This window comes from Ctenopharyngodon idella, chromosome 3 (genome assembly GCF_019924925.1).
Source record: "Ctenopharyngodon idella isolate HZGC_01 chromosome 3, HZGC01, whole genome shotgun sequence".
Lineage (NCBI taxonomy): Eukaryota > Metazoa > Chordata > Actinopteri > Cypriniformes > Xenocyprididae > Ctenopharyngodon > Ctenopharyngodon idella.
Genome location: NC_067222.1, coordinates 33,192,324 through 33,217,832, shown reverse-complemented (window position 1 = coordinate 33,217,832; position 25,509 = coordinate 33,192,324). Strand labels below are relative to the sequence as shown.

At 39.3% G+C, this 25,509-nt stretch overlaps 1 protein-coding gene across 7 annotated transcripts in view; it reads left to right on the top strand.

The window, feature by feature from the left end:
- The window catches only part of LOC127510154 (trinucleotide repeat-containing gene 6A protein-like), a 48,679-nt gene that overhangs the window by 17,708 nt on the left and 5,462 nt on the right, over nt 1-25,509 (top strand). For 2 of the 7 annotated variants that reach the window (XM_051889653.1, XM_051889651.1), the window contains exons 2-23: nt 1,558-1,605; nt 7,130-7,219; nt 12,044-12,361; nt 13,006-13,053; nt 14,895-17,471; nt 18,388-18,582; nt 18,706-18,872; nt 19,008-19,085; nt 19,228-19,279; nt 19,391-19,518; nt 20,197-20,355; nt 20,456-20,587; nt 20,929-21,066; nt 21,167-21,241; nt 21,329-21,767; nt 22,330-22,467; nt 22,865-23,026; nt 23,177-23,317; nt 23,622-23,729; nt 23,808-24,017; nt 24,124-24,191; nt 24,702-24,841. In XM_051889653.1, coding sequence (XP_051745613.1) covers nt 13,008-13,053; nt 14,895-17,471; nt 18,388-18,582; nt 18,706-18,872; nt 19,008-19,085; nt 19,228-19,279; nt 19,391-19,518; nt 20,197-20,355; nt 20,456-20,587; nt 20,929-21,066; nt 21,167-21,241; nt 21,329-21,767; nt 22,330-22,467; nt 22,865-23,026; nt 23,177-23,317; nt 23,622-23,729; nt 23,808-24,017; nt 24,124-24,191; nt 24,702-24,841 — 5,153 coding nt within the window. In that variant the 5' untranslated portion in view covers nt 1,558-1,605; nt 7,130-7,219; nt 12,044-12,361; nt 13,006-13,007. Of the gene's footprint in view, nt 1-1,557; nt 1,610-7,129; nt 7,220-9,172; nt 9,314-12,043; nt 12,362-13,005; nt 13,054-14,894; nt 17,472-18,387; nt 18,583-18,705; nt 18,873-19,007; nt 19,086-19,227; nt 19,280-19,390; nt 19,519-20,196; nt 20,356-20,455; nt 20,588-20,928; nt 21,067-21,166; nt 21,242-21,328; nt 21,768-22,329; nt 22,468-22,864; nt 23,027-23,176; nt 23,318-23,621; nt 23,730-23,807; nt 24,018-24,123; nt 24,192-24,701; nt 24,842-25,509 lie in introns of those variants that run through there. The other 5 variants (XM_051889656.1, XM_051889652.1, XM_051889658.1 and 2 more) reach the window with 5 other exon arrangements.

Sequence of the window (25,509 nt, the reverse complement as noted above, 5' to 3'; positions counted from 1 at the left end):
GCATGATAGTTACACAATTGAATTGTTAATAAAACAGTCGTGTCTACTGTCTGCATGATGTCTAAAGAGCAAAAACGCATCTCTGTGGTAGATTTCTTGATCTGCTTTCACATAATGGCATCGAAGTGACATTGCAGTCGGCTTTACTAAGTATCGTTTATCGTTACTAACGTGTTTACACACACAAAAGTCGAGTTAATTAATGTACAATAATTAAATATTAGGTTTCGTGCGTTCTGAAACGCTTTTCTGTAGTGTATTTTGAAAAGATGTTTAATTAATTTGGATGTTTAATTCGACGTCCTGCAACTTTTCTCTATGTTAACACGTTAGTTGATAGCTATAACCTGGAGCATTTGCTCGATAATAAAGCAATAATGATCTTTACGATGAAATACGATAATGTCACACTTAATATATTGTTGTTTGATTCGTTGAGCGGTTAACGTAAATGAAAGAGGCTTTAGTAGCCAGCTGGTTTGTTAGCATTCTTAGCTCAGCTCCTGAATTGCGCACATCGAGGAAAAGGATCTTTAATAACTGGATATCAGTTAGTTTTCATTTTAACCGCTTTATTCGCTTTAATAACTTAATGCAGTGGCGAGTGTTAAATGATAAATGTTTATTTTGTATTTAGCTTTTAAAGTACGCAGTCTCGGCAGCTAACTCAAGAGGAAAAATGTCAGAGAAAAAGCTGGGGTTTTTTTTCCCAGACCAGAATAAAGGAAATACAGACACCCTGAAGTCGCTCTTTGAGAGTAAAAGTTGTTTAGAAACGTGTTGAGTGTGTTATAATGTAATGTTTTTAAGGGCAGGTCAAGGTTGCTGGTTTGCCCTGTTAGCAGCAGCAGTAGCAGCAGCTGAAGCCAGTGGTGGGGGAGGAGGTTTCCCTGCTCTCTGCCTTTAACCGTCTGAATAAAGTATCCCAAATGTTGAACTGCAACACTTGTTTTGTTTTCAATAAATATATTTGTTTATTATGTGTTATTTCAGCTCAATCAAAGTAAGGTTAGCTAATGAATGTAGGCTGTTCTTCATGCATATTATAGTCGTCCCTAATACTCTGTGACTTACAATCAGAAGCATTTCAATCCATCTTTTCCTCTTTTTCCTACTATGTAACTATGGAGAGAGGCATAATGAGTTGATTTTGGTTTCACATTGTAGTGTATGTTGTGATGGGTTTTGTTTGTGTTTGATTTTGTTTGTTTGTATGTGTGTGACTCTAATCTGATAAATCACCCAAGCATGTGGCACTTGCTTTGCTTGCTATTTCACCAGTGATGAAACCGATTTACTAATGCCAAAACATTGCCTTGACATTGCACACTTAAGTGTCATTCACACAGTATGTTCAAGAATTAAAGGTGCTGTTTGCATTCACCTCTCTAAAGTTAATTATGTCAAGCATACCTATATAATCCAATTCCACTCTGATTTTGTCAGATTTATGCTTATGTATTAACTATTGGTATTGTTAGCACAATTTAAAAACTAGAGAATGAAAGGTAAATGTCAGTTTATTAGTTTGACAGTTCTGTTTGATTTCCTTTATAGAGAATTGGATGCTATTGCCACCAAAGACATTGAGGAGAAGCAACACAGGTCAGTAAGTATTCTCAGCTCCCTGTAGTCATTTTCAGTTGTGTAGATGGGTGTTTGGTTTTTCCAAAGCTTGCATCCTTCTGGGCTTTTCCTATTCATGCCTATGCTGGGCGGCACTAACAAAGCCGGGTCAAAGCAGCTGCTGCTGGTGTAAGCAAATGCAGTTCCGTTTGAATTAAAGGGGTTCCCAGTGCTGAGTAAGCTTTGCTTTATTTAAAATGTTCAACAAAAAACAGTGTTTGTGTAGCTCTTTGTGACGTTACTGTATTGCAGTCATGAGTCACAAACCCTGCACTGTTTATGTCTGCCCAAGCTTGCTGTCATTTTATGTGTACCAGAAAAAAAACTAATCAAGATATAAAAACTGGTCAAGATGTCAATAACTCTTTCACTTTGATTTGTTTTCGTCTTGTTGTGATGCCGAGAAGTATCAGTATATTGCTTAACCGGTTTGCTTTTAACTTCAAGTTAATCATAGACAGGTTTTGAGTTTTTCTTATCAGGGAAATGAACATTGCCCCTGTATGGTCATAACCACGTCCACACCTCACAATGCCAGGGACTAGATCATAACACTTTTGCTTTCACAGAGTTCAATGGCATATTGTAGTATATTTCTATCATTTTTTTCTTGTTTAATGTCATTGTTTTGTAAGATTTCGTAAGCTTTTTCTTTTCATCTGTTGATGCATAATGAGAAAAGTCTAATTTAGATCATCTTAGTGACTCAGATCTAGGGCTGCACAATGTGGGGAGAAAATCTAATTGTGATTTTTCTGATAAAGATTGTGATAAGAGAAGAAGCCGCGGGTTTGCTGTGCTTTTTTGTAGGGCTGCACAATTTGGCCAAAAGTTTGAGTTATATATATATATATTAATAATAATAATAATAATAATATTATTATTATTATTATTATTATTATTATTATTATTATGCATACTAAATAAAAAATATTAAACTAAATAAGATTGTTTTACCGTAATAGTTCAGTGTAAAATAAAAAAAAAAAGGTTAGCCTATTTAAAATTTTTACAATACAACTGTAAAGTAATATTTATAGCTGTCTCTTTCTTCATTTTCATATGTTAAACAATCATGCTTTTATTTTGGTGGAAAAAACGCTGGGAACCCTTAACTTCTCTAGTGGTGCGTCCCAATTCGCATACTATCCGTCCTAAATGGTATTTGAAATTAGAATTAGTGTGTCCCAAATTGTAGTATGTTGAAATGAGTGTTCAGAAGGTACCCGGATGTGTTTTTTCTGGTCAGAACACACCAACCCATTGCGTGTTGGATGAGGGTTCGATTAGAACTTCAAACAAGTGTTAAAAACTACAAACATGATGGATGTGCGAGACCGACGGTTAAGCAGAGCGGTTTAGATAAAAGGGATTGAGTTATTAATAATCTGTATCTTACCTGACAAAAAGATATTTATTCAATGTTATCCACATTATATTTCATCTGCAACAGCATTGTGAACTTTTATAAAGATGCGTTTGGTCATTAACTTTTAAATGCATCATTTATCATCATGTAAACATGAGTTTTCTGCATAAAAGACCCACGAATGGCAGATCAACATGCGACTACATTTCTCTCCGAAATGGTAGGAAATTAAATTGAATTGAATGTGGAGGATTTTAACTGTGACAAGATGATTGACAGGGCAGTTTAAATGGTGTCAAGATGCACGTTTACTAAGCGACAGTCGTCCGTTAAAGACGCAGTTGTGACGAAGTAGTATGTCCCAAAGCTTGCCTACTCTTCTGCTACACACTCAAAAAGTATGTACATTTTCTTCACAAAAACAGCGCAATTGACCCTTCGCAAAGACCCTTAGTTACCATTGCTTTGTCCGACAAGCTATGCCGCTGTCACGCCACACAGAGTGAAAAAGCAAGGAAGACACTGACAACACGTCAACAGACAAGACAGAGCAAGTTACTTGCAATATGAAACAAAGTCCCAGCTTTCAAATTGTGTAATTTTTAAAGAAATTGGAACAATAAAAACTGTTTTGTGGCTCTTTAATGTGTCATGACAGATTGCTGTAGCACCTCAGCTCAAGCGGCTCGTGAACCGATCATCTCTTCCTACTAGTTCATTTATAGCATCAAATAAACATGAATGAACATGAGAAGGAATGTTGTTTCAAATGCGGAAAGACGTCTGTACAAACCATTTTTCAAGTTCAAGTCCACCGAGGTTAATCTACTAAGCCCTGACTGCTTTGTCAGACAAAATGGCGGATTCGGCTTTATGATTGGTTAGATCGCTTGTCAATCAAACTCCCAGTGATGGGTCAATTATTTATTTAAATAAATTGCAGCCTTTTTTCATTGTACCATATCGCAATTTTAGTTTTATTTCAATTTTGCAGCCCTACTCAGATCTACTATTTGTTAGAATTACGCAATGCATTTATTTATTTAAAGTCTTGCAGTGACGTTATATGTGTGCTGGTATTATTTTTGACTGGTCATCTTTTAGCTGTGCTTATGTTGGCGCTTCATAAACAGATGCCCCTGTCTTTGTGTTTGTGTATGGGAGGCTTCTGTTGTTGAGATGGCCATCTGGTTAAACACTTTAAGGAGAAGAGGTTGTTCCTGGGGGAGGGGCAGGGCTGTGTGGCCTCAAGCTCAATCTTGATAGGCTGACTTTACCCCCCTGGAAGTGGCTATATTCTCCTGTTTTCACATCAGATACTTGTTTGGCCCTCTCATGTGTATGTGATGCTGTAGGCTTATTTCACGAGCTTGAAGGTTCTCCCCGGTTGTTGAAACAGGAGGCAGTGTGACTCTACCCCCTACTGTTGGTAACTGCTCATCTTACCAGGCTACTATATCAGTAAGAGTGAAGTCAGTGAGTGTCAGTTGTTTTAGCTGTCACGTTTTGTCCCAATAGTTAATAGTTTTTAACTTTCTCGGCTTTTCAGTGCTGTGGTTCAATTTTACACCAAGACAGTGATTACTCTGTGATCTACAGAAGTGTGTCCATCCATCATTTTCCCACAATGTAACTATGGAGAGAGGCTGTGGTTCGATTTTGTACCAAGACAGTGGTTTTATCATTTGTTAAAATTGTTGTAAAATTATTTTATTTATATATTTTGTCACTGACCTAATGACTAAAGTCAGTGTTAGATCAAAATTGGTCCTGTTTATTTTCAGAATACATATTGCTGATGTTTTTTAAATCTATCAATCACAATCATTTAAAATTTTGTTTTGCGTAACTAAGTTATCATGTTTCTTAACCACTTGCTTAACCAGCACAGAATAGGTGTTTTAAAGGCTTATATGTTTGGCTTTGCAGTGAATGTAGGGATAATGACAATCACAAAAAAAAGTGCTTTTAATTTATCTGAAATATTAGAAGTGCTCTCTTTTCATAGCCTGTAAAAATAAAAATAACTGGAAATGTCATCATAGTACACAACAGATAGACTTGTCATGTATCATTGAAAAGATCTCATCTAGCAGAATACAACAAGCATACAAACTATACCAAGTATTTGTATAAAAAGCGCTGCCAACACGTGTAAACAGTATACACATGATGCTTTTGCGCGACGGTTTTGCTTGTAGCTTTGCGAAACAATTTTAAACCATAGTAGATCGCATATCTTTATTTAGAGCAGGTGGTCTCGAACGAGCCCAAACACAACATAAGACAATGCGTAGATCGTGTCGCAGTCATGACGCAGTGACGTCATTTAAGTATGTTAAGTTATTAAAGTAAAAGAGTGACACACAATCGTTACGTTTTACCGTGTCTTTTTTAATATCAAGTCTAGGGCTGTCAAGATTCCTTGATTAAATTTGAGTACTCAATTTTTAAAAAAACCCTTGATTACAATTTACCCGTGTCGAGTAACCAGCAAAATACCGGAAGTGGCGCATTCCACGGACAAGAATCCATAAACTGCATTATTAGACCGTTTTCTAAAGCTGCACAATGTATTAAAACCATTTAAAAACCATACTATAGCATATGTCCGTTCACAAAGGCTGCGATTCAATTAAATAAACATATGCCCTTCAAGTTTAATTAAAAAAAAAAAATATATATATATATATATATATATATATATATATATAAATAAAATATGCGCTTTAATTTTTTGCATGTAAGTTACGTGCATCTCAGAGTGGCTCCGTTCACAGTAAATGCTGCTCCACATGAACTCTTATAATTTACATGTGTGGAGCGTCTCAAACTCCATCTCTGCAAATGCTGTGAGTTTGGTTTGTTATATTCATCTGGGAATGCAATGTGTGCCATTTCATCAGATTTGTAAGGTATATCGCTTATAAGCCTGTCAAAACAGGAGAATACATCAATATGTTTCTAAATATGCAAACTGTTGTTCATCGCAATTTCAAAATAAAAGTTTAAACCCTAGCTCTGAGTTTGCAATGTTCACGTGTTCTTGTTCAAGAAATTACAGTGACTGTAGCATTTCTATTGTAAAGAAGTGACTAAATATTAAATATTAGTTAAGCATTTGAATTAAATGTCGTATGGCTAATATTAAAACAAGGATTTGATCTGCTGTAAAGTGTAACAACACCAGGCCGATGGCGCCGTCCACAGGCATTTGTTACAATACATAACATACACAAGACGATTGTTTATATTATGTATTTTAAGTGTTGTTCTATAAAACCATATGATTACTTGCTTTTCATACTATATATTTGAATAAAATAATATTGCCATTGTTATTATATGTATTTTAAGTCATTTTAAAGGTTTAGGTCTTTGCTTAGGTCTATTTTTATCACCACAAAAAAAAATGATATCCGATAACTCGATTAATCGTCAAAATAATTGACAGATTACTTGATTACCAAAATAATCGTTAGTGACAGCCCTAATCAACTCAATGATTTATCTCTCATCCACCCATCACCCACTCGCAATTAACTGGAATGTTATTTTTTATTACTTGGCCCGCCCACAATTTTTTCACCGGTGTGAAAATTTCCTCACCGGGACATCACTAAATATTACCTGATAACTGATATGGTACCACTATCATTCTTCCCTTTCTAGAATTAGTACATATGAGTATCATTACCAATACTGAGTACCACTACACTAATACAATGAAATAATTAGCAGCCAATGATTTGTCCTGTTTAAAAAGCTAATTATATATAATCATGTATATTGTTGTTAATCTAAGCTGCATATTGCCTGTGAGTTGCTGACCTCATTGAGCTCACTTACTACATAAACATTGTACATCTTGCATAGATTAGCAAATCTTTGTTCATATCTAGAGTGTCAGGGAAAATGTGTTTGCCTGTTTGACCCACAGAGATAGTTGGCTGTTTATAGAGGAGTAATTTCCCAGTGTAATCCGTTAAGGAGATTACTAGGAGCTTTCTCCCTTTTACTAAATGCGTTGCTGCATCATTTATTCGGAGATGTAGCTGTTGGTAACTGTTAGAGTTGCTAAACATGAAGCCAAGTTATCATGTCTTATCTGCTATTTAATCTTTTTGTTTTCAGGGAAATCATTCGTAACACGGATGGAGAGTGGACGGAGGAAAGTGTAGAGCTCATTGGAATGACGATAAGGAAGAGGGGGCTGGTATAAAGGTAGGAATTATTGTTCGTATACAAGGCCAAATATTACAAATAGCATTTTTTTTCAGGTTTTTTTGGGCGCAGTGCATTGTCGCGGCTTCAGCCATCAAGCCATATTCATTAATGAAATTACGCTATCTGTGTTTATTCTGATTGGGAAAGAAAAGCAAAGCCGTCTTATCACAAATGACCATACTTTGCCTTTTATGCAGACCAAGGCACATCATAGAAACTTGTCAGTGGGTGTAGCATTTTTCCACTGAGTGATGTGGAAAGGCTGATAGCTCAGGTCTTTATCTCTTGACCTTGTCTTCGCTCTGACAGTAGCTTAAAGCCAGTGGTGTGACTGACGCTCAGTTCAATCTGGTAACAGCGACTAAATGTCTGTGATCTTGCTAATAGAAAGACAAAAATTAAAGTGATGTGTGGACATAATGAAATGTAATGTGAGGAATATGGCTTTTTTTGAAACCCTCTTTTAAAGTAGTTTGAACTTGGGAAAAGAACTTAAAGTATTGTCACGTAAACACTGCATCTACTTCATTCGGTATCTGGGTGGGTGAAGCGATGCTGCTCAGAGATTCGCACGGCAAATATCCAAGAATCATGTTTCCACTACCCACCCCTCCCTGGTTACCCCGGGTGACTTTTTACTTATCTGTTGGCCCAGATGTCCTTGTGTCTTCTTCATGATACTGAGTAATACTTGGGCAATAAAGTTGACTCAGTCAACTTTGCTGTATGCAAAACAATATTTTGCTCCCTTTATTTTGATTAGATAATAAACATTCACTGACACTTAAATTTATACCTGGTCAATCAAAAAAAAAAAAACAGCTGGAAACTGTTTAGTCATCTAAAATTTTGAAACATGTCCCAGTCTACCTTGTCTGTGGGTTTTCTTTTCTTCTTTTCTTTTTTTTTTTTTTCTTGCACCTTTTAGTTTGAACATCTCAGTATATGAAAAAGTCAAAAGTTTATCATGGTCTCTTTTCTTTTTCTTCTACAAAACCAAGACCACGGAAAACCCTTCAAGAAATGATTTGTAGCGTCTGTGTTTTGCGAAGATGGTTTAGTGTGTTGACTAAATCAACTAGCTGTTGCTTAGCAATGACCATGCACAATATGTTTGCTTGCAAGGAAGAGCCACTGGCAAAGATGGCCTGCATTAAGTCATCGAGGCTGGAAAAAGCACTTAAAAATGCCAAAAGCAAAACTTCAGACTTCTAAAAGATAGTACCTTGTCTTTTTGGCTCTAATAGTTATAGATTACTGACATAGCTGGCACCAAATATGGAAAGCCATTTCAAGTCAAGACCTGTTCATGCATACTTGTAATTTTAAGACAAATGGCAGACCTGATCATGTCTGCAACTTTTTTGGGAGTGTTGAAGAGAGACTTTTTATGATTGTCATTTATATTGTATTTTGTCTCCCCTTGATTCAGCTTTTGACATTTATACAAGCACAAACACAGTCTTTTTTGCTTTTTTATTTTTTTATTTTTGCATTTCAGCATGAACAAATAAATACACTAGTATTTTTAGTGTTCCTGGAAAGATGCCTTCCAATACTGCATGAAGCCGGAAAGCATTCATACTTTCTCTAAATTTGTAGTCATACAGGCTTGCCATTAAATGCACCACTGGTTGTTGCAGTGCAACAGATCTGCATGGTAGTCTGCTTGTTGCAACGTGACCACCTGACTTCCTGACGGTTGTCATTCCACAACAAGCGAGTTGAAGCTGTCTGAACAGGAAGTTACCCCTAAGAAAACACAGACCTGTTGCATGGTTGCAGTATTATTTCACAGTTTTGTTTCCTTTTGAACTCCGCTAAAACATTCAAGTGATAAAGTAGACTTCAATAAATGAAAGCCCAAAAAAGCTCCCCCTTCACAGAGCCCCCACTACAGGCAGCAGGAGGAGCTGGCAGGAGTTTCAGCTCGAGCAGTAAAATGACACCATGCCCCTCCATTTTTTTTTTTTTTTTTTTCTCTTATGAAATGCAAAGAGAAGGAACAAAGCTGGATGTCTTTGAAGGCTTCTGGTAAACCTGGAGAGGAGGGGAAAATAAAGCTGTGATCTAATCCTGTATTACTTGAAGGTAGAGTTTCAGCTTTTATAATTCACTACAAATATGTATCTTGAGTTCTTCGAGTCCCTTTTCTCGTCAAATTGTTGAATATGTAAAATGTTCACAGCTGTTGTGATGTGAAGAGGAGTTAATGTATTGTACTAGTCTGGTTATTGGTAGCTGTCTGTTCAAGACTGTGGTGGACCTGTTCTAGAAATGTCGGGACGGTTTCTGTTTTTATAAAGCATTTATCTAATTCTTTTTTTTTAATGTGAAACTGAATTGCTGCTTTGTGAGGTCATTCCTGAAGAGGAAATTCCACAGCCAAAACAATATCCATGAACGAACTGCTGGATATTGCAAACAGTTGAGCTGAGGGTGCATTAACAGTGTTATGAAGCTGAATGTGCAGTGGTGAATTGTTAAACTACTTGTTAGTGATTTGGAGAATTGTACGTTTTCCAACCTGTATGCATGAAAAGAATTTATAGAGCAACTGAATTCAGATGCATTGCTTAGCCTATTTTTATTCTTACAAACTAGATACTTATAAAGTACCAAAATGCATCACGGTAATGCCGTGCTTTTGAGGACACGTTCCATTGTATTCTTTGCAATAACATCCAAATATGAAGGCACATAAATATAGTAAACATTCAGTATTACCATATGATACTGTACTAGTATGTTAATATAACAAACGGATATAACACATCTAGAATTAAATTTCAGTTTTTACAAAGTGTTATTACATGTAGTCAGTATTGAATGGTTAAGACACTTGCAGGGTACACTGTAAACGCTTTTTCACACTGAGCGCGACGCAAAAAAGCGAGGCGAATCGCGGAAGAATGGACCTTTCACACCAAGCCCGAAACGACTTCTGATAATTCACGCCTGCACGCTAGGTGGCGCTGATCAACAATGCATTTGTCCTCATGTATGTATCTCGTATATGGCTTTAACATCGTCCGCTGCATAAAAACAGCGTTAAATTAAGGTGAATAAATTTTGGTACTACATTAGAAACCCAAACTATCTATAATGCTTAAAAGAATACATCTTAAAATATAAGGTACAATTAGCATCATTTCAACATTTCGTTGCATCATCATACATTTAAAAATGTATGATTATTAATGTCTTTGCTCAAAACATACTTTAAACCATCATCGGGTTATTGTAATAACTTCTGATATGATTTTAAAGTGGGATTTGATTCGATAATGGGCAGACATGCATTATTTGTTTGTTTAATGGATGGAACGTTAAATCTGCTTATCATTTGTCATAAACATCCTTTATTGTTATACCATGAGCTGCATAAAAACACAGAAAACATATCGTCATAATCATGTCTATTTGCCTTCATATTTTATCTGTAGAAAAATGTTTCTCTCAATTTATTTATGGAAGAGCAGGAGATTTGATTACATGATGATTGACAGATCCAAAACATGCTCTTATAATCATAACACTTGTGCACATGGAAGAAAACGGACAGTGATCACAATTCAGTGGAAGATGAATATAATATTCTGTATAAAGAACATGTGAGAACAAATCTGTTCTCAGATACCAATGATAATCTCCTCCTGGATACTCTTCTTCGGTGTTTGTTTACACTAGTTTTCGAAACAGCGCCTCCACTCTCGCCCTTCTCTGCAACAGCAGCTGCTCCGGGCATGTGATCTAAAGCTCAAATCTAATTGGACGTCCTGTTTCATTGCGGAGCGACGGGGGGGGGAAACCGACACACAGGTCAAAAAAAAAAAATCCTCACTTTTTCGCGTTGCAAATGTTCGTGCCCGGTGTTAATAACTTCGTAGGGATCTATTGTTTCGATTCGAGCGTCATCACAGCAAACATTCGCGCAGAATTTTGCATTCAGTCTGAAAGAGTCTTAATGTTGTAAAGCAGTTTTCTGCATGTTTACTGTTAAGAGGCACTGTTTTGTCTTTACTTGTATTTGGCAGTCCCCATTTTACTTGTAATGTGAATTATTACAAAAGTGAAAGCAGATGTTAATTGTGCTTACTTCTGAGGGAAATAATTGGATTGTGAAAAGTGGTCTCTATATGACAGGTGGTTGTAGGGGAGGGATTGAAACGTAGGAGGGCTTGATGTCTGCTATAAAGGAATATTCAGGATTTTTAAAGAAATTTTTCTGGAGAATCATTTATCATTGTCAGACCAGAAATATGTATTAACTTTTCTCAACCAGCTTCTTTCTTTTTTTTTTAATTTTCATTAGGGATGCTGTTGTGTAAGATTGTATTAATAAACTACTAGACTGTGACAACTATACTATTTGTATGATGGTAGCCGCAAGTCTATACTATGTTAGCAACATTACAGAAAGCTTGAGTTTGTGTTGAAAATTTCCCTCGATTATTCAGCCAATGTAGAGGGAGCATCATTAACAAAATGGATTTAACACGGTAACCTGTTAATCCACACTAAATACTGTTTTATTTAGATTATTGGCCTTCAAAATGTTTAAAATTAGGTCAGTTTCTAATGTGGTACTTTCTTTTTTTGTAAGTTTAGTTTGTATAGTTTTTATTCATTCTTTTAGTTCTGGGGCAGATTTTTCGTCTCTAGGTCAGGAAAAATTCCACAAAGAAAATATTTTCTTTAGGCGTCATTATTAAGCTGAAATAGATGTTTGTTGATTAGCTCCAAATTGTGCAGAGTTGTGTAGAATGAAAATATTGGGGTTTACATAGTTTTTAATACCTGTTATTGTTCTGATTTCAGTGCCAGAACATATCAAGTCCAGTTTCAGCCAGCCTCAGTCTGCCAATTAGAACAGCAGCACCTCCACTGTAACCTGCGCCATCAGCAATGCCAAGAGGGCCCCAGCCAGCGGCCAGCCCCAAGCCCTGCCTCGGTACCCGCTCTGTGAAGTTTCGTCGCATCTCTGTCAGCACAAACAGAAAGAGCTGTTGAAGCGTGGGCAATTCCTCACGGTCCTTGCTGCCACCCTGGGAACTCAAGTGCAGCTCAACTCTAGCCAGCCAGGGGAGCTTACGACTGAGAGGTCTGTCCTACACTGCGCCCAAAGCCACCTCTCAGGTACTAGCGCTCTACAAAATGACCTTGCCGATTATGGATCAGCCAGGTGCGCTGAGACCTATATGTATGTTTAAAGTTAGCCATTGGTGATAGGCAGAGGCATTCCATGCTGCAAAAAACATGTTAGTTATGTGTTCATAGAGTACTGCTTTTTTTTTTTCTCTCAACTAAAAACCAAAATGTATCAGAATGTTTTGTTTCTTTGGTATTTTAGTAGTCATGTCAATAAATTGGCTAATATTTCACCATTTTCAGATAGTAAGCATTGTCTAAAGAAGTGTTAGTTGTCCCTCATGTTGGTTGATAAATGAGCCTTGTCAAAGCTTTAAAATATTTTGTTGTTTTTTGAAAAGCAATTGTGTAAAAATATATGCAGATATTAGATATTGGCGTGTGCATCTGCCAATGGAAAAAAAAAACATATTAGTCAAGCACTAATTTAAAGTCCAGTTCTGTAGTCAAGCTAATAGAATCACCCATAAATAGTAGCAGTGATGAATTGGAATTGTTGTTGGTCATATCTGTACAAATAAGCAATAATATTTGTTACATGGTCTTAGCGTGTGGCCTTTTATTGATGTTGAGACCTATTTTGCAGCTTCAATTAGCTGTTTTTCCTCACAGTGTTGCTCTTTCTTTCATAGGCATGGCACCCATTCGGGATTCTGTCAGCCACTCCCCTAACCAAACAGGTGACTCACTATTTCTTTTTCCTCACCATGTGCTGTTGTTTACCATTTTTGTTTAGTGAGTGTGTGTAAGTCCAAAAGTCATTTGAAGACTTGTTCATCAGTTTGTGTTTAGGTAAATTGCAAGTTGTCATCAATATCTCTGGTGCATGCTTAATGGTTTCAATGAGTACATTGATTTACTCTTTTAATCTAAATTTAGCCATTTGCTCTAGAACTTCTTGTAAGAATTATTATAATGTCTTGGCATAGGTAAACTGACTTTCCCTGTTTCTGCCAAATCTGTTTTTGTTACATAAGACCAGACCAGTAGTGTCGCCAACTGTTTCAAAGTGCTCACTTTTCTGAGTTGGTTCTTTCATTGTATAATCAGAGATTGTACACTGTGCCTATGACACAGTATGTCTCCTTAAAGGGATAGTTCATCCAAAAATATTAAAAGCTGTCATCATTTACTGACCTTGTGGTTCTGAACCTGCATGATTGACTGACCTTCTTTTTTTCAAAATATCTCCTTTTGTGTTCAACAGAAGAAAGTCAGACAGGTTTGGAAAGACATGAAGGGCGAGTGAATGATTGCGGAATTTCCATTGTTCTATCCTGTTAACTTGTAGACTACAAGTCTCTTCTTAGTTGACGTCTCTTTTTGTCTCCCCTGGAGAGATGAAATATGAGATCGAAATGTAATCTAACTGTAATTTTCCTTTACCTCAGTGACCTTCAGCAGAATCTCCCGTTTTACTGAGTCACTCTTAAACAAACAGTTTACTTGAGACCAGCAATGAGATCTGTGCTGCTTTGTCTTCCCATATCTGTTGGTAACACAGCCGGGGAGAAGGATCTCAGACTTGGCAAGAGAACAGTGCTCAGGGAAGCTTGGCAGCCATCTTGCAGAAAAATATGAAAGCAAGAGCAGGCTACCAGAAAATGCTTATTTCAAGGAGCACAGCAGTTGTGTTATTGTTAGTTTAGTGCCACCACGCTTGCCGTGTCCAAACAAAATGAGCGAACTTGCAGAGACACTTCACACTTAGTGTTGCAGCTTGCAGTCGTCCGTCTTTCCCTCCTCTTTCATCCTGGCTTGCAGCATGATCATGCTGCTGCTACAAAATGGTGGCAGCTCTACTACTGTTTCAGTCTGGCTTGAGTGAGACACCTCTCAGCAGGACAGAGACAGGGCCTGTGGGCAGTTAGCCATTGTCGCATAATCCATAAATGGGCAAATTGTTACAAATTTTGTACAAAGTCTACCAAATGCTACTTTTTCCAGCACATTATTTATATACAGCCATTGGCTTGTTTTAGGTTATTTTATTTATACTGGGTGGATTAAGAATAAGGATATTTCATTGTATGAGTCAGTGGAACTGAATGTGCTGAATGTGTAAGGCTGTGTGTGCACGAAAGCGTTGTTTCCGAGGCTAGCGTATTTTTCCAGTTGTTTTCAATGGGAGCGGCATGTTTTTAAAAAGGCAAGAGCGTAATGAGGCGTTGATAAAAAAAATCAACAAAATAATTTAAAACGAGAGCCAGAGCAAATACTTTACATTGTATCGACATTTTTATATAAAAACAGAACAGAAACAAACTATCTGTGAAATGAGATAGTAGTAGCTTAACGTTTCCGTGTATATTCCGTATCATAGCAAGCAAAACGTCTCAACTGAAAAACGCTGTACTGCCGAAGCGCTCAAGCGTCCACAGCTAGGCATTTTCAGCAAAGCATTTTCAGCTGGCTAAAAACGCTTTGGTGGAGACACGGCCTAAATGTCTTGCTGAATGTCTAAATTGTCCCAACAATGAATGATGGAAATGATTTGACCTTTTTTATTTTGTGTTCACAGGTTTGGAACACGCTGGTCTGGAACCTCAGTATGAAAGTTCATCGTGGAGCTCTGGCTCACCTTGCAGCGACTCGAACAGCAACTGGGGAAAAGTCATTGTAGATAAGGGAACCTGGCCCTCCATCACTGGTAGTGACCCAGAGTTAGCCTCAGAATGTATGGATGCTGACTCTGCCTCCAGCTCTGGGTCAGAAAAAAATCTCAGTATGATGGCGCCTGGAAGCACTGGTGGTGACAACAATGGCAATAGACAAGGTTCTCATTTCATGGTTGCAAATGGCAGCAATAATGTGGGTAATGGGAGTGTTAAGGGGCCTTGGGGTGTATCCAATGGCTCAATGCTAAGCACATGTCAAGGCTCCGGGGATGGCCCCAGTGGCAAGCTGACAGAAAGCAGCCATGGCAAAATTAATGCATGGGGTACCCAAGGTTCCTCAACCAATGTAGGTATAAATCCAAGCACTTTGAACCCAAATGCCAACCATGGTGCCTGGCCCGTTCTTCAGAACACTGGGCCCAATCCCCACGGGCCGGTGGGGAACGGAAATGGTGGCACCAACACTCAACAAAGCACCATAGGTCAAACACCCAGCATGCAGAGTATCAACTCTAAGATGTCCTGGGGATGCCTGCAGGAAAATATGTCCGAAGCTGAAGTCAATGGTACAAACAAGGTTCCAAGTGGGCAGCCTCAAAACCTTAACACTGAATTTAATGGACCAAATAACACTACTAACACGATGACCTCTAGTTTACCAAACTCTACAGGTTCAATGCAGATGAATGAACAGCCCCCAGGGCACCGAGCTTGGCCTATGAGTAAAGGGGGCTCCCCTCAGCTCCCTATTTCTCCAGTCTCTAATGGCACTTCCATTTCTCAACACGGCAACAGTGAGGGAATTAACAGCGGGTCTTTTGGTACAGCATGGAGCGTTCCGTCCAGCACTAATTACTCTGGAGACAAATGTTCCATCCCTAAAGGCCAAGCTGTGGGCGACACTGTGAATGCAACTCTAATGCAGTCTGGAGCCAACGGCTCCTCTGTGAGTGCTGCTTTAAAGAATAATAATAATAACGGGATAGGCGGTCGTGGAGGAGGTTGGGACTCAGCGCCCGCTACCTCACAAAGTATGTCTTGGGGAGCAGGTAATGGTGTGGGCCCAGCTGGGATCCCTCGCCCCTGGGGGAGTGCCTCCTCCTCCTCTTCTTCCTCTTCCTCATCCTCTTCAAACACTGGCACTAAGGCCTCAAACGGCGGGGAGTGGAACACTTTGCCCAACAGCAGTCAGCATTCCAATGATAGCACGAATGGAAGCAGGAAGGGAACTAATGGATGGAAGTCTTTGGAGGATGATGCTCTTGGTATAGGGAGCTCCGTTCAAGCGTCACAAGGCAGCACATGGAACAAGTCTACAGGCAGTGAAGGTAGCGGAGAGAGCTCGGGAGGTCGCAGTGAGAGGGACGGACAGCGTGGTGGCAACCGAAGGAGGGGTAATCAGCAGGGTATGATCAGTGCAGCTCTCTCTAGAATTGATGTGGACCCTAGGGTGCTGTCCAACACAGGGTGGGGACAAACTCCAGTCCGCCAGAACACTGCCTGGGATGTTTCAAGCTCAGATAAAAAGACAGGAAATGGACAAACAGGCTGGGGCAGTGCTCCCCCTCAGGCATCTAACTCAGGTGGGTGGGGAGATGGACCCAGCACCAACAAAAGTAGCGATTCTTCAGTGTCTGGGTGGACTGAACCGAAACCTTCAACTGGCTGGGGAGAAACCAAAGGCCCAGTTGTGCAAAGTGGATGGGAGGATGCCCCTTCTGTTACAATGAACAAAGGCATTTCCTCATGGAATAGCACCAAGGATGAGAAGTCCTCTTGGAATAATGCACCGAAGGCAAAGCAAGGATGGGGCGGCCCCTCTGCTGGAGAGGGATGGGGCGGAGAAGGCCCAAAAGGAAACCATTGGGGAGAGCCCCAGAAGTCTAGTTCAGGTGGCTGGGACAGCGACAGTGACCGCTCTGGATCAGATCGCTGGAGCGAGCCTGTGCGCTGTGGGACAAGCAACACCTGGGGAGGCAATGGGGGCACCAACACTTCTGACCAGAGTGGTCCAACCACAGGATGGGGAGAGCCACTGAAGACCAACAATCAAAACCAAACCTGGGGCGAGCCAATCAAACCAAGCCACTCCAACCCTGCTTGGGGCGACAACACAAAACCGAACAACTCTTCAGAATGGGGCAAGTCCCAAGATTCCAGCATGGGAACGTTCAGGAGTGGGAACACCTCTCAGACTGGAGCCCCTAGTCAGAACAAGCCTACAGGATGGCTGGGGGGCCCGATGCCTGCTGCCTCCAAAGAAGAATCATCCACTGGATGGGAAGAGCCATCCCCTGAATCCATCAGGCGCAGAATGGAGATTGATGATGGTACTTCAGCATGGGGAGATCCCAACAAGTATAACAGCAACGTAAATATGTGGAACAAGAACACTGCTGGAGAGCAGGATGGCATGGCTGTTTCTCAGCCCCCACAGGCCCAAAGCTCCATGGCTCCAAAGGAAAAGAACTGCAGCTCAGGTGGGTGTCTTCCTTTTTGGCAGTGCCTTGGCAATTATTACTCACCCATTATATTTATCTTTAGTCATGCAGTCATCCCTTTGGAATTTTTCTGGATGAGCTTTTTCCTCCCACCCCTTTCCTCTAATACCTCCTGCACTGAGAAGCTCTGAACTTAAGTGCAAGTGTTTGTGTGCATGCCTATATATAAATGTATTCATGCAGTACATTGAAATTTATATACATTGTAGAAATACATTTCTCATTTAGCAAATAACGCAAAATGAATGAAAAAGCTGCAAAAGTATATGTTCAAATAGTGTTCCCAATTTATTTGAAATTGGCAGTAGATGAGCTGTGCTCAGGGAAAAATAGGCTTGGGTTACATTCTGACCGATGGTGCAGTCATATGGCAGCAACTTGAGCAGGAGGGCACACATGAACAGGGCTATTTTTGAAGGAAGTATTCAGGGCATATGCTGGATGGTGAAAGTGCAAAAACCTTAGTGGTTAAATGTAAGCTGATCCTTTAGAAGGACTTCAGAGTAAACAAAGCTTACATAAGCATGTTTATGCAAGGGTCGGATTTGGGCCATTGGAAAGTTTGCAAGTGCAGTCCAGTGCCACTTTAAAGTTTATTTGTAAAACATTAATTGCATTGTCCTTGTTTATAGATTTCAGTTTTAAAACTATAACCTTGCCTTGTTTCAAGTATGTTTAAATATTTTGTTTTGATGCAAATGAGGTGCATAGTTATTTGCCTTGTAGCTAATGCATCACACTTCTGATTCTTGTTTGCTCTGACGATTTAATTTTTTTACAAAAAAATAGTACTACACCTTTCATATGTTGCCTTCACCATATGTTCAGAACAAAAATTTGTGTGCTGGTCTTTGATCATACTTTTGTTTTTTTGTTTTTTGCTCTCTGCTCACAGGGTGGGGGGAGACATATGGTGGGCCACAAAAAATTGAGTCCTCTACCTGGGTTGATCATGCTGCTCCACCTGTCACTGTGGACAATGGCACGGCTGCTTGGGGACAGCCTGTTGATACAGGTTCCAGCTGGGAAGAGTCAGGAGGCAATAGCTGGGGCAATGCTGCTGTAGGACAGCAGTCACAACACAAGTCTGGTGTGTCACAAAGAACTTTGTTTGATTTATTTTAAACCCAATGTTTGTTTGTTTTTTTTTTCCCAATGTAAATGTCAGGGAGAAAAAAAAATTTAATATTGTTTTTTTTGTTGTTTTTTTTAGGATCCAAACCTATGCAAGACACCTGGTGTGGAGAGGAGATGTCTATGGCAGGGCAATCCAACTGGGGGGGGGAGGAAGAGGAAGTAGAGATAGGCATGTGGAACAACAATCCATCACAGGAAATGAACCAAACTGGAAACTGGTCCTACAAGAAGATGCCTCCAAAGGTAATAATTCAGACCTGATTTAGCCTGGCAGAACTACTTAAAGAATCATTCACTGAATTTACTGCAAGGACTTAAAGTGACAAAATTACTTGTACATTTTGCTTGCTTATTTATGCTTACCCTTTTCTTCCTTAGCTAAACAAAGGACCCAACAAGCAAGATGATTCTCCATGGATAAATCAGTTTGTGAAACAGTTCAACAACATGTACCCTGTAAGTACTAATAGTCTGATTGTTACAATTCTGAGGTTTTTCTGAATGTGAAACCTGTTTATGCTAAATATTAGGTGACTGTAAATCCTTTGTGAAACAAAGTTATTAGTTAGCATGCTTACTCTTCCATGTCTTTTTATAGAGGGATTCTGCTGAAGATTCCCTGAAGAGCAATAAGATGGATATGTCTGGAGGTAGGTCAGATTCACATGTTCTTCCAGTGCTGATATTGAGCAATGTTTGTCACAGTCCATGATTACTAGTATGATTTTGTACAATCTATAATTTCCTCTCATATTCTGCAGGAATGACAGACAAGCGCATTGATGTTGACAAGCATGTTCTTAATATGGGAGACTACGGAAAAAATCCTGCTTCACGTCACCAGATTCACAAAGACGCTCCCATAGACCGTAATCCCTATATGGATAAGGTCAGTTATTTCCTAGTCTCCTGTAGCAGTAACGGAGCCTTCACTTTGAACACAGTGATTGTTACTTTTGCTTGTTGGTTTCTTTAGCACCCTCTATGGGAAAGAAATGCAACTTAAAGACCCTATGATGTCAAAATCAATGTTTTATGGCATTTATCTTCTAATAGTAATATCTTCTAAAGTAATATCTTAACAGATATACATATTTAAAATTGTATTCCAGGAAAACAGGCCAAAATATACTGACTTTTGTGCTCTGGGCCATATATATATAATATATATATATATATATATATATATATAGATTTATAGCTGTGATGTGGCCGAAGGCTATTTAAAAAAAGGGACAAGACATTTGGTATGTCCCAGCCCAAACTTCCTGTTTCACAAGGAAATGCCTAGTCAATTTCATGGGGCATTTAACATCAAGTCTTCCAGGAGTTGTAGTCTCTTTCTTCTTATCCCAATTTTCCCATTGCTTCCCTAACTAAATGAAAAATATCCAATTCCTAAAACATGCCAAAGAGGATGCTAACATAGCCTTTCTGTCTCCTTTTCTGTGGCTGTTAATGTGTCTTTCTCTGACCTGGTGTTCCTTCTGGTCTTTGACGAATGCCTCACTGCTGTTGTGCTCTGCGTCCTGCTTCTCTCTCTGCTTGGCCTGTGATTGTGCTGCAGCTTTCACTGCCTGTATATGATAGCTCTGTAGCAGAGGAATTCCAAAGCTCACAGATCACTTCCATGCAGAATCTCAGCTTTTCTCCTACAAATAATGCACAGCCAAACCAGTGTAACTTGCCAGGGCCTCACCATCCAAACTCTGCCTCTGTTAGGCAGGTGAGTTAGTGCATGCTGCTCCCTGTGTGCTGAAGCTGTGACTGCACCGGACTGCCGGATGCTCATTATTTACTTGTGGGGTGTTTGTGTTTCTTCACAGAATGTAAACATGTACAGTGTCGGTAATGCAGCAGCACAAGGCCGGAACGCCCAGCAGCCTCCAGCACAATCTATGAACTCCGCTCAGCCCAGTCTACGCAACCAAGTGCCTCCTCCACTACTTCCCTCTCAGGTAACGCCACTTGGGTTTCTAAAGCTCAGCTCTCTTTGAGATTAAGCTGTGTGGTATACAAGGTTCCCACAGTCCAGAAATATCAGGAAATATCCAGTGTAATTCCACACCTGGAAATGACTACATTAACTCTTCAAAGTAGGGCTGTACGAATTGAGGGAAAAATCTAATTGTGATTTTTCTGAGAAATTTGCAATTTTGAAATGCAAAAGACAATTTTTTTTATTTTTTTTGTAAACCAGATATATAAAACATTAAAATGCTTGTTCATTTGTATCTATACATTTTTCATGAAATTCATAACGAATGTGTACAATTTTTTTTTTTTTTTTTTTTTGCAGGTTCCTCCACCCCTGTTGAAGTACTCTCCCAATAATGGAGGTCTGAACCCTCTGTTTGGCCCACAGCAGGTGGCTATGCTGAACCAGCTGTCTCAGCTCAACCAACTGTCTCAGCTTTCTCAGATTAATCAGTTACAGGTATTGATCTCACTGCAAGTAACAGCCTAGAAGATATTTAACTGATAAGTTTCCACATTCCCAGCGATACTTATGTCTTTCCCCCCCCCCCCGGTCCCAGCGTCTCCTTTTGCAGCAAAAAGCGCAAAACCAGAGGGCCATGCCTGTTAACAGCCGCCAGCAACAGGAACAGCAGGTTTGTGATCTCTTGGACCAACTTATGTGTTCGTTTCTTTGTTTCTTGGCTTGTTTGACATCATTCTCTATTTGTGATGATGTGTAGGGTCGTGGTTTGGGTCCATCCCAGCAGATGATCCAGCCTCCTCGCCATCTCGATCCCTCCCTGATGAAGCAGCAGACTTCCCCTCAGCCACCCTCACTGCACCAACCCAGCCTCAAGTCCTATATGGAGAACTTCATGCCCCCCAATGCCTCTGACCTGCAGAAAGAACAAAGTTCCTTGAGCTCGTTCAGTAATTTCCCTTTAGGTGGGTGTCCTCCCCATCTTAATATAGGCCAGACTGACTCTATGTTGCACCAAGCTGCCAAGCCCAACACAATGTTTGCCTCTGACATGTCAGGCTATCAGCCAGCTGGCATTAGTCAAAGTCATAGCCTCCTAGCCCCACCTCTGAGCAATGGCCACATGGTGCCAGGCTCTCCCATCAACCCTCGGGTAGGAAAGAACTTCTGTCCTGACAGCAGCTCTCTGCCAGCAAGAGGTGAATACAGTCTATCTATTTTGTTGTCCCCAGCAAAATTTCTTCTTGCAGTTTATATTAGAGGGAAAAGGAAAACAATGCTGTGTTGCAAAACCTTTTGATTTTAGACCCTTATTATTTGATTGGAAATCCAATGTTTGGCTGGCATACGTATGGTGCTTCTACTTATAATTTCTGCCGCTTGACGATAAGGTTGTTTTTCTTTGAATGTGCTTGTTGCCCTCATTATGTTCTCCCACAGTTTTTGTGCACTCTGTAATTTTTTGTTGTTTGCGTTGGCCAGTCAGTGTCTGCACCAATGCCACTGCCATAGTGGTGTGAACAGTGTCACACAAAAGCCAAAGTGTTGAGTTACGACGCCATTTCCAAAATAAATGATTAGAATTTAAACTTTTTTCAAAACTATGATTTATCAAAGCTTTGAGGAAAAAAAATTCTGAGTGCATTTAAATTGCTGCTGCTGCTGTTAATTCCTTGATACCAGAAATGTTAACTTAATTTTCTGTCAGGATGTGCATTTTCTTTTTCTCTTTTTTTAATTTCTTTTGTTGTATTCCTCTAGGTTTGAACTCAAACTTGAATGTAAGCAACCTCGACATTGGTAGTGTTGGTTTTAAGGAGCCACAGTCCCGTCTGAAGAAGTGGACTGCCATGGATATTTCCGTTAACTCGCCACTTGATCAAAACCCCAGCAAATCTGGTGGGTTTCCCCATTTGATATTCCTTTTTTGTAATCAGTCATAGCTGCACAGCTAATATATATATATCTAAAAAAATTATGACAGTGTGATTAATTGTGAGAAGTGTCCATTAGTGCATTCCATTTAAATGTTGTTCTATTTGAATATTATTTTATTGCTAATAAGAGTGTGAATCTGACCATTAAAGCAGGGTTGGTTTGACTACATTAATGGAGTGTTGAATTGGTAGATAATGTCATGCAGTTGACCTACACAAAAAATATTTTGTTCTGTTCAAGAATAACAATTGCATTATCAAGGAAAATAATAAACAGTGATAATTTTTCTTCAGTTGTGCAGCCCTAATCTCAACAAAAAATGTGAGCGAGAAGTCTGATGGATATGATTTTACTATAGGTGCTATAACATCTGGCCTGAGGCTTGAAGACTCGCCCTTTGGTCCATATGACTTCATGAATGCCAGTAACACTCCCATTAGTCCTCCTGGCTCTGTGGGAGATGGCTGGCCCAGCCGTGCCAAATCACCTCATGGTTCCACCAATGTCAACTGGCCACCAGGTTCAGATCCATTCACACTTCATAAATGCTTTACATGTTCCAATCAAATCTTTCATTGAAATATAATATTACAGAGAAGCTCAGTTGGTTGAGCATGGCTCTGTGCCATTGTGGCATGAATTAGCTCACCATGTTATGTTTATTTGTCAGAGTTCCGTCCTGGTGAGCCCTGGAAAGGATATCCAAACATTGATCCTGAAACTGACCCATTTGTCACTCCTGGCAGTGTGATTAATAATCTCTCCATTAATACAGTCCGGGATGTTGATCACCTCAGGGACAGAAACAATGGTAAGTGATTTGATAACCAGCTATTTCCTTATAAAGTACCGTTAAATTAATTAAATTACCATTAAATTGATCCAAAGTAACAGTAAATGCTTAAACTTGAAATATATTAAAATAGACTAGTTAGATTAAATTGATATTTCACAATATTTCAGATTTTACTGAAATCTGATCAAATAAATTCAGCCTTGGTGTAAGAGAATTTGCTCAAAAACCATTAAAAAACAATTGAATGGGACTGTAATTTGCTGAATTGTATGTATTAGTGATTTCAATAATTAAATATTACATTTTTCTGTTCTTCCAGGGCCATCCTCATCACTTAACACCACGCTGCCTTCAAATAGTGCCTGGACATCCATTCGTGCCTCCAACCACAATAGTTCCCTCAGCAGTACAGCACAAAGCACTTCAGGTTGGTGTGCATCCATTTAGGCCGAGCCACACAGGCCTATGTTTCAAATACGTTCAATTAACTTTTTCTTCCCTGCAGCCAGAAACAGTGACTCCAAATGGTCTCCTGGTACAGTCACCAACACCTCTTTGGCTCACGAGCTGTGGAAGGTTCCTCTCCCCTCGAAAGGTATCTCTGCTCCGTCCCGCCCTCCACCTGGCCTGACTGGCCAGAAACAGCCCTCATCATGGGACAACAGCTCTCTGAGACTGGCAGGCTGGGGTAGCTCTGACTCCAGATTCAACTCTGGTTAGTCACAGTTATATTCTCTTTCACCTATAGAGACTCTGTTAACAGTGTCAGTACTGTAGAGTTTAAAGAAATGAGAGAAACTTTAAATGATCGTTGTTCACAGGTTCCAGCTGGGGTGACAGCAGCTCAGGGAGAACTAATTGGCTTGTTCTCAAAAACCTTACACCTCAGGTAAGAAGTTTAATGATTTAGACTGCATGAACTCATTCACATTGTTGGTTTTAGCACTCATGATTTTGCAGTGCAAAGCACATTGAAAATGCATTATAAAACTATTCATCAGCTCTGTATTTTGCAGTTTAGGGTTTTATGAAAAATCATCAATCGCTAATACAGATCATTTACACTTTTTAAAAGTTTAGAAGAAAAACTAATATCTGTCAGGCACACAAACACTATTTATTCTGTATGTCTGACCGAATCCATGCAATTTAAGCAGTTTCTAGCTACATATTAGGGTATGAGTTGCATTTTGTTGAATTTAATCATCATTTGGATGTAAACGTAGCCCTCCCCCTGCTCGTGTAAATATGATTTCATTATGATCAGGTTTGTAATAATTCTCAATTGCCAACTCTTATTAACCCTTTTGTAATTAATGTTATTAAAGGCAATTCTAGAAATCTAGATATGATGTATAACGCCACAGCAAAATCATTTCTTGTGTAACACGTTTCACAGATTGATGGCTCCACCTTGCGAACTCTGTGCATGCAGCACGGTCCACTGATCACATTCCATCTGAACCTTCCCCATGGCAACGCTGTTGTCTGCTATAGCTCTAAGGAGGAGGCGGCAAAAGCCCAGAAGTCACTGCACATGTAAGTCCATCTTTTTTTCAATGCAGGTAAAGAACAGAAATTATAGTATAATTGCTAATAATTACTGAGCTGTGTAAGAGGAGGTGAGTGCATTTCATTCAACTATAAGTAACTTTGCCACTTCTGCCTGGAATAACTAGATTGATCAAAAGTATTGATTGGTTTGTAATTGTAAAAATTTAGAATTTTCAGAAAATGTACAGCTTAAGACTGCAAGTTCATGTTTTCTTCTTGTGGTGCATGGTTACTATTTTGATTCCTGTATCAAATTAAATGACATTTTGTCTTTAAAATATTTTTCTTTCATTTAAGAAATCAGCTTATGCAGTTCAGTATTGCAGTGGTTCTGAACCTTTTTGACTTCAAGACAGATTAAAGAGAAGATTTTTAACTTGATGAACTATTTTATAGTTTTTTCTATTTATACATAGAAAAATGTATATTCATTATAAAATTGCCAATGGCACATCAAGTTACATGACACTACCAAGACAACTTAAATTTATTAAAATATATTTTTTATTCTTGAGGCCCCCTTTGGGGCTTTCGTACCAGAGGAACCTTTTCATAGTTCCTAGAACTATTGGCTGAAGTACCCGGATTTTGCCGTGTTTGCACTGCTGGAACTAGGAACGATTTTAGTTCTAAGGAACTCCTTTTGGGGCATC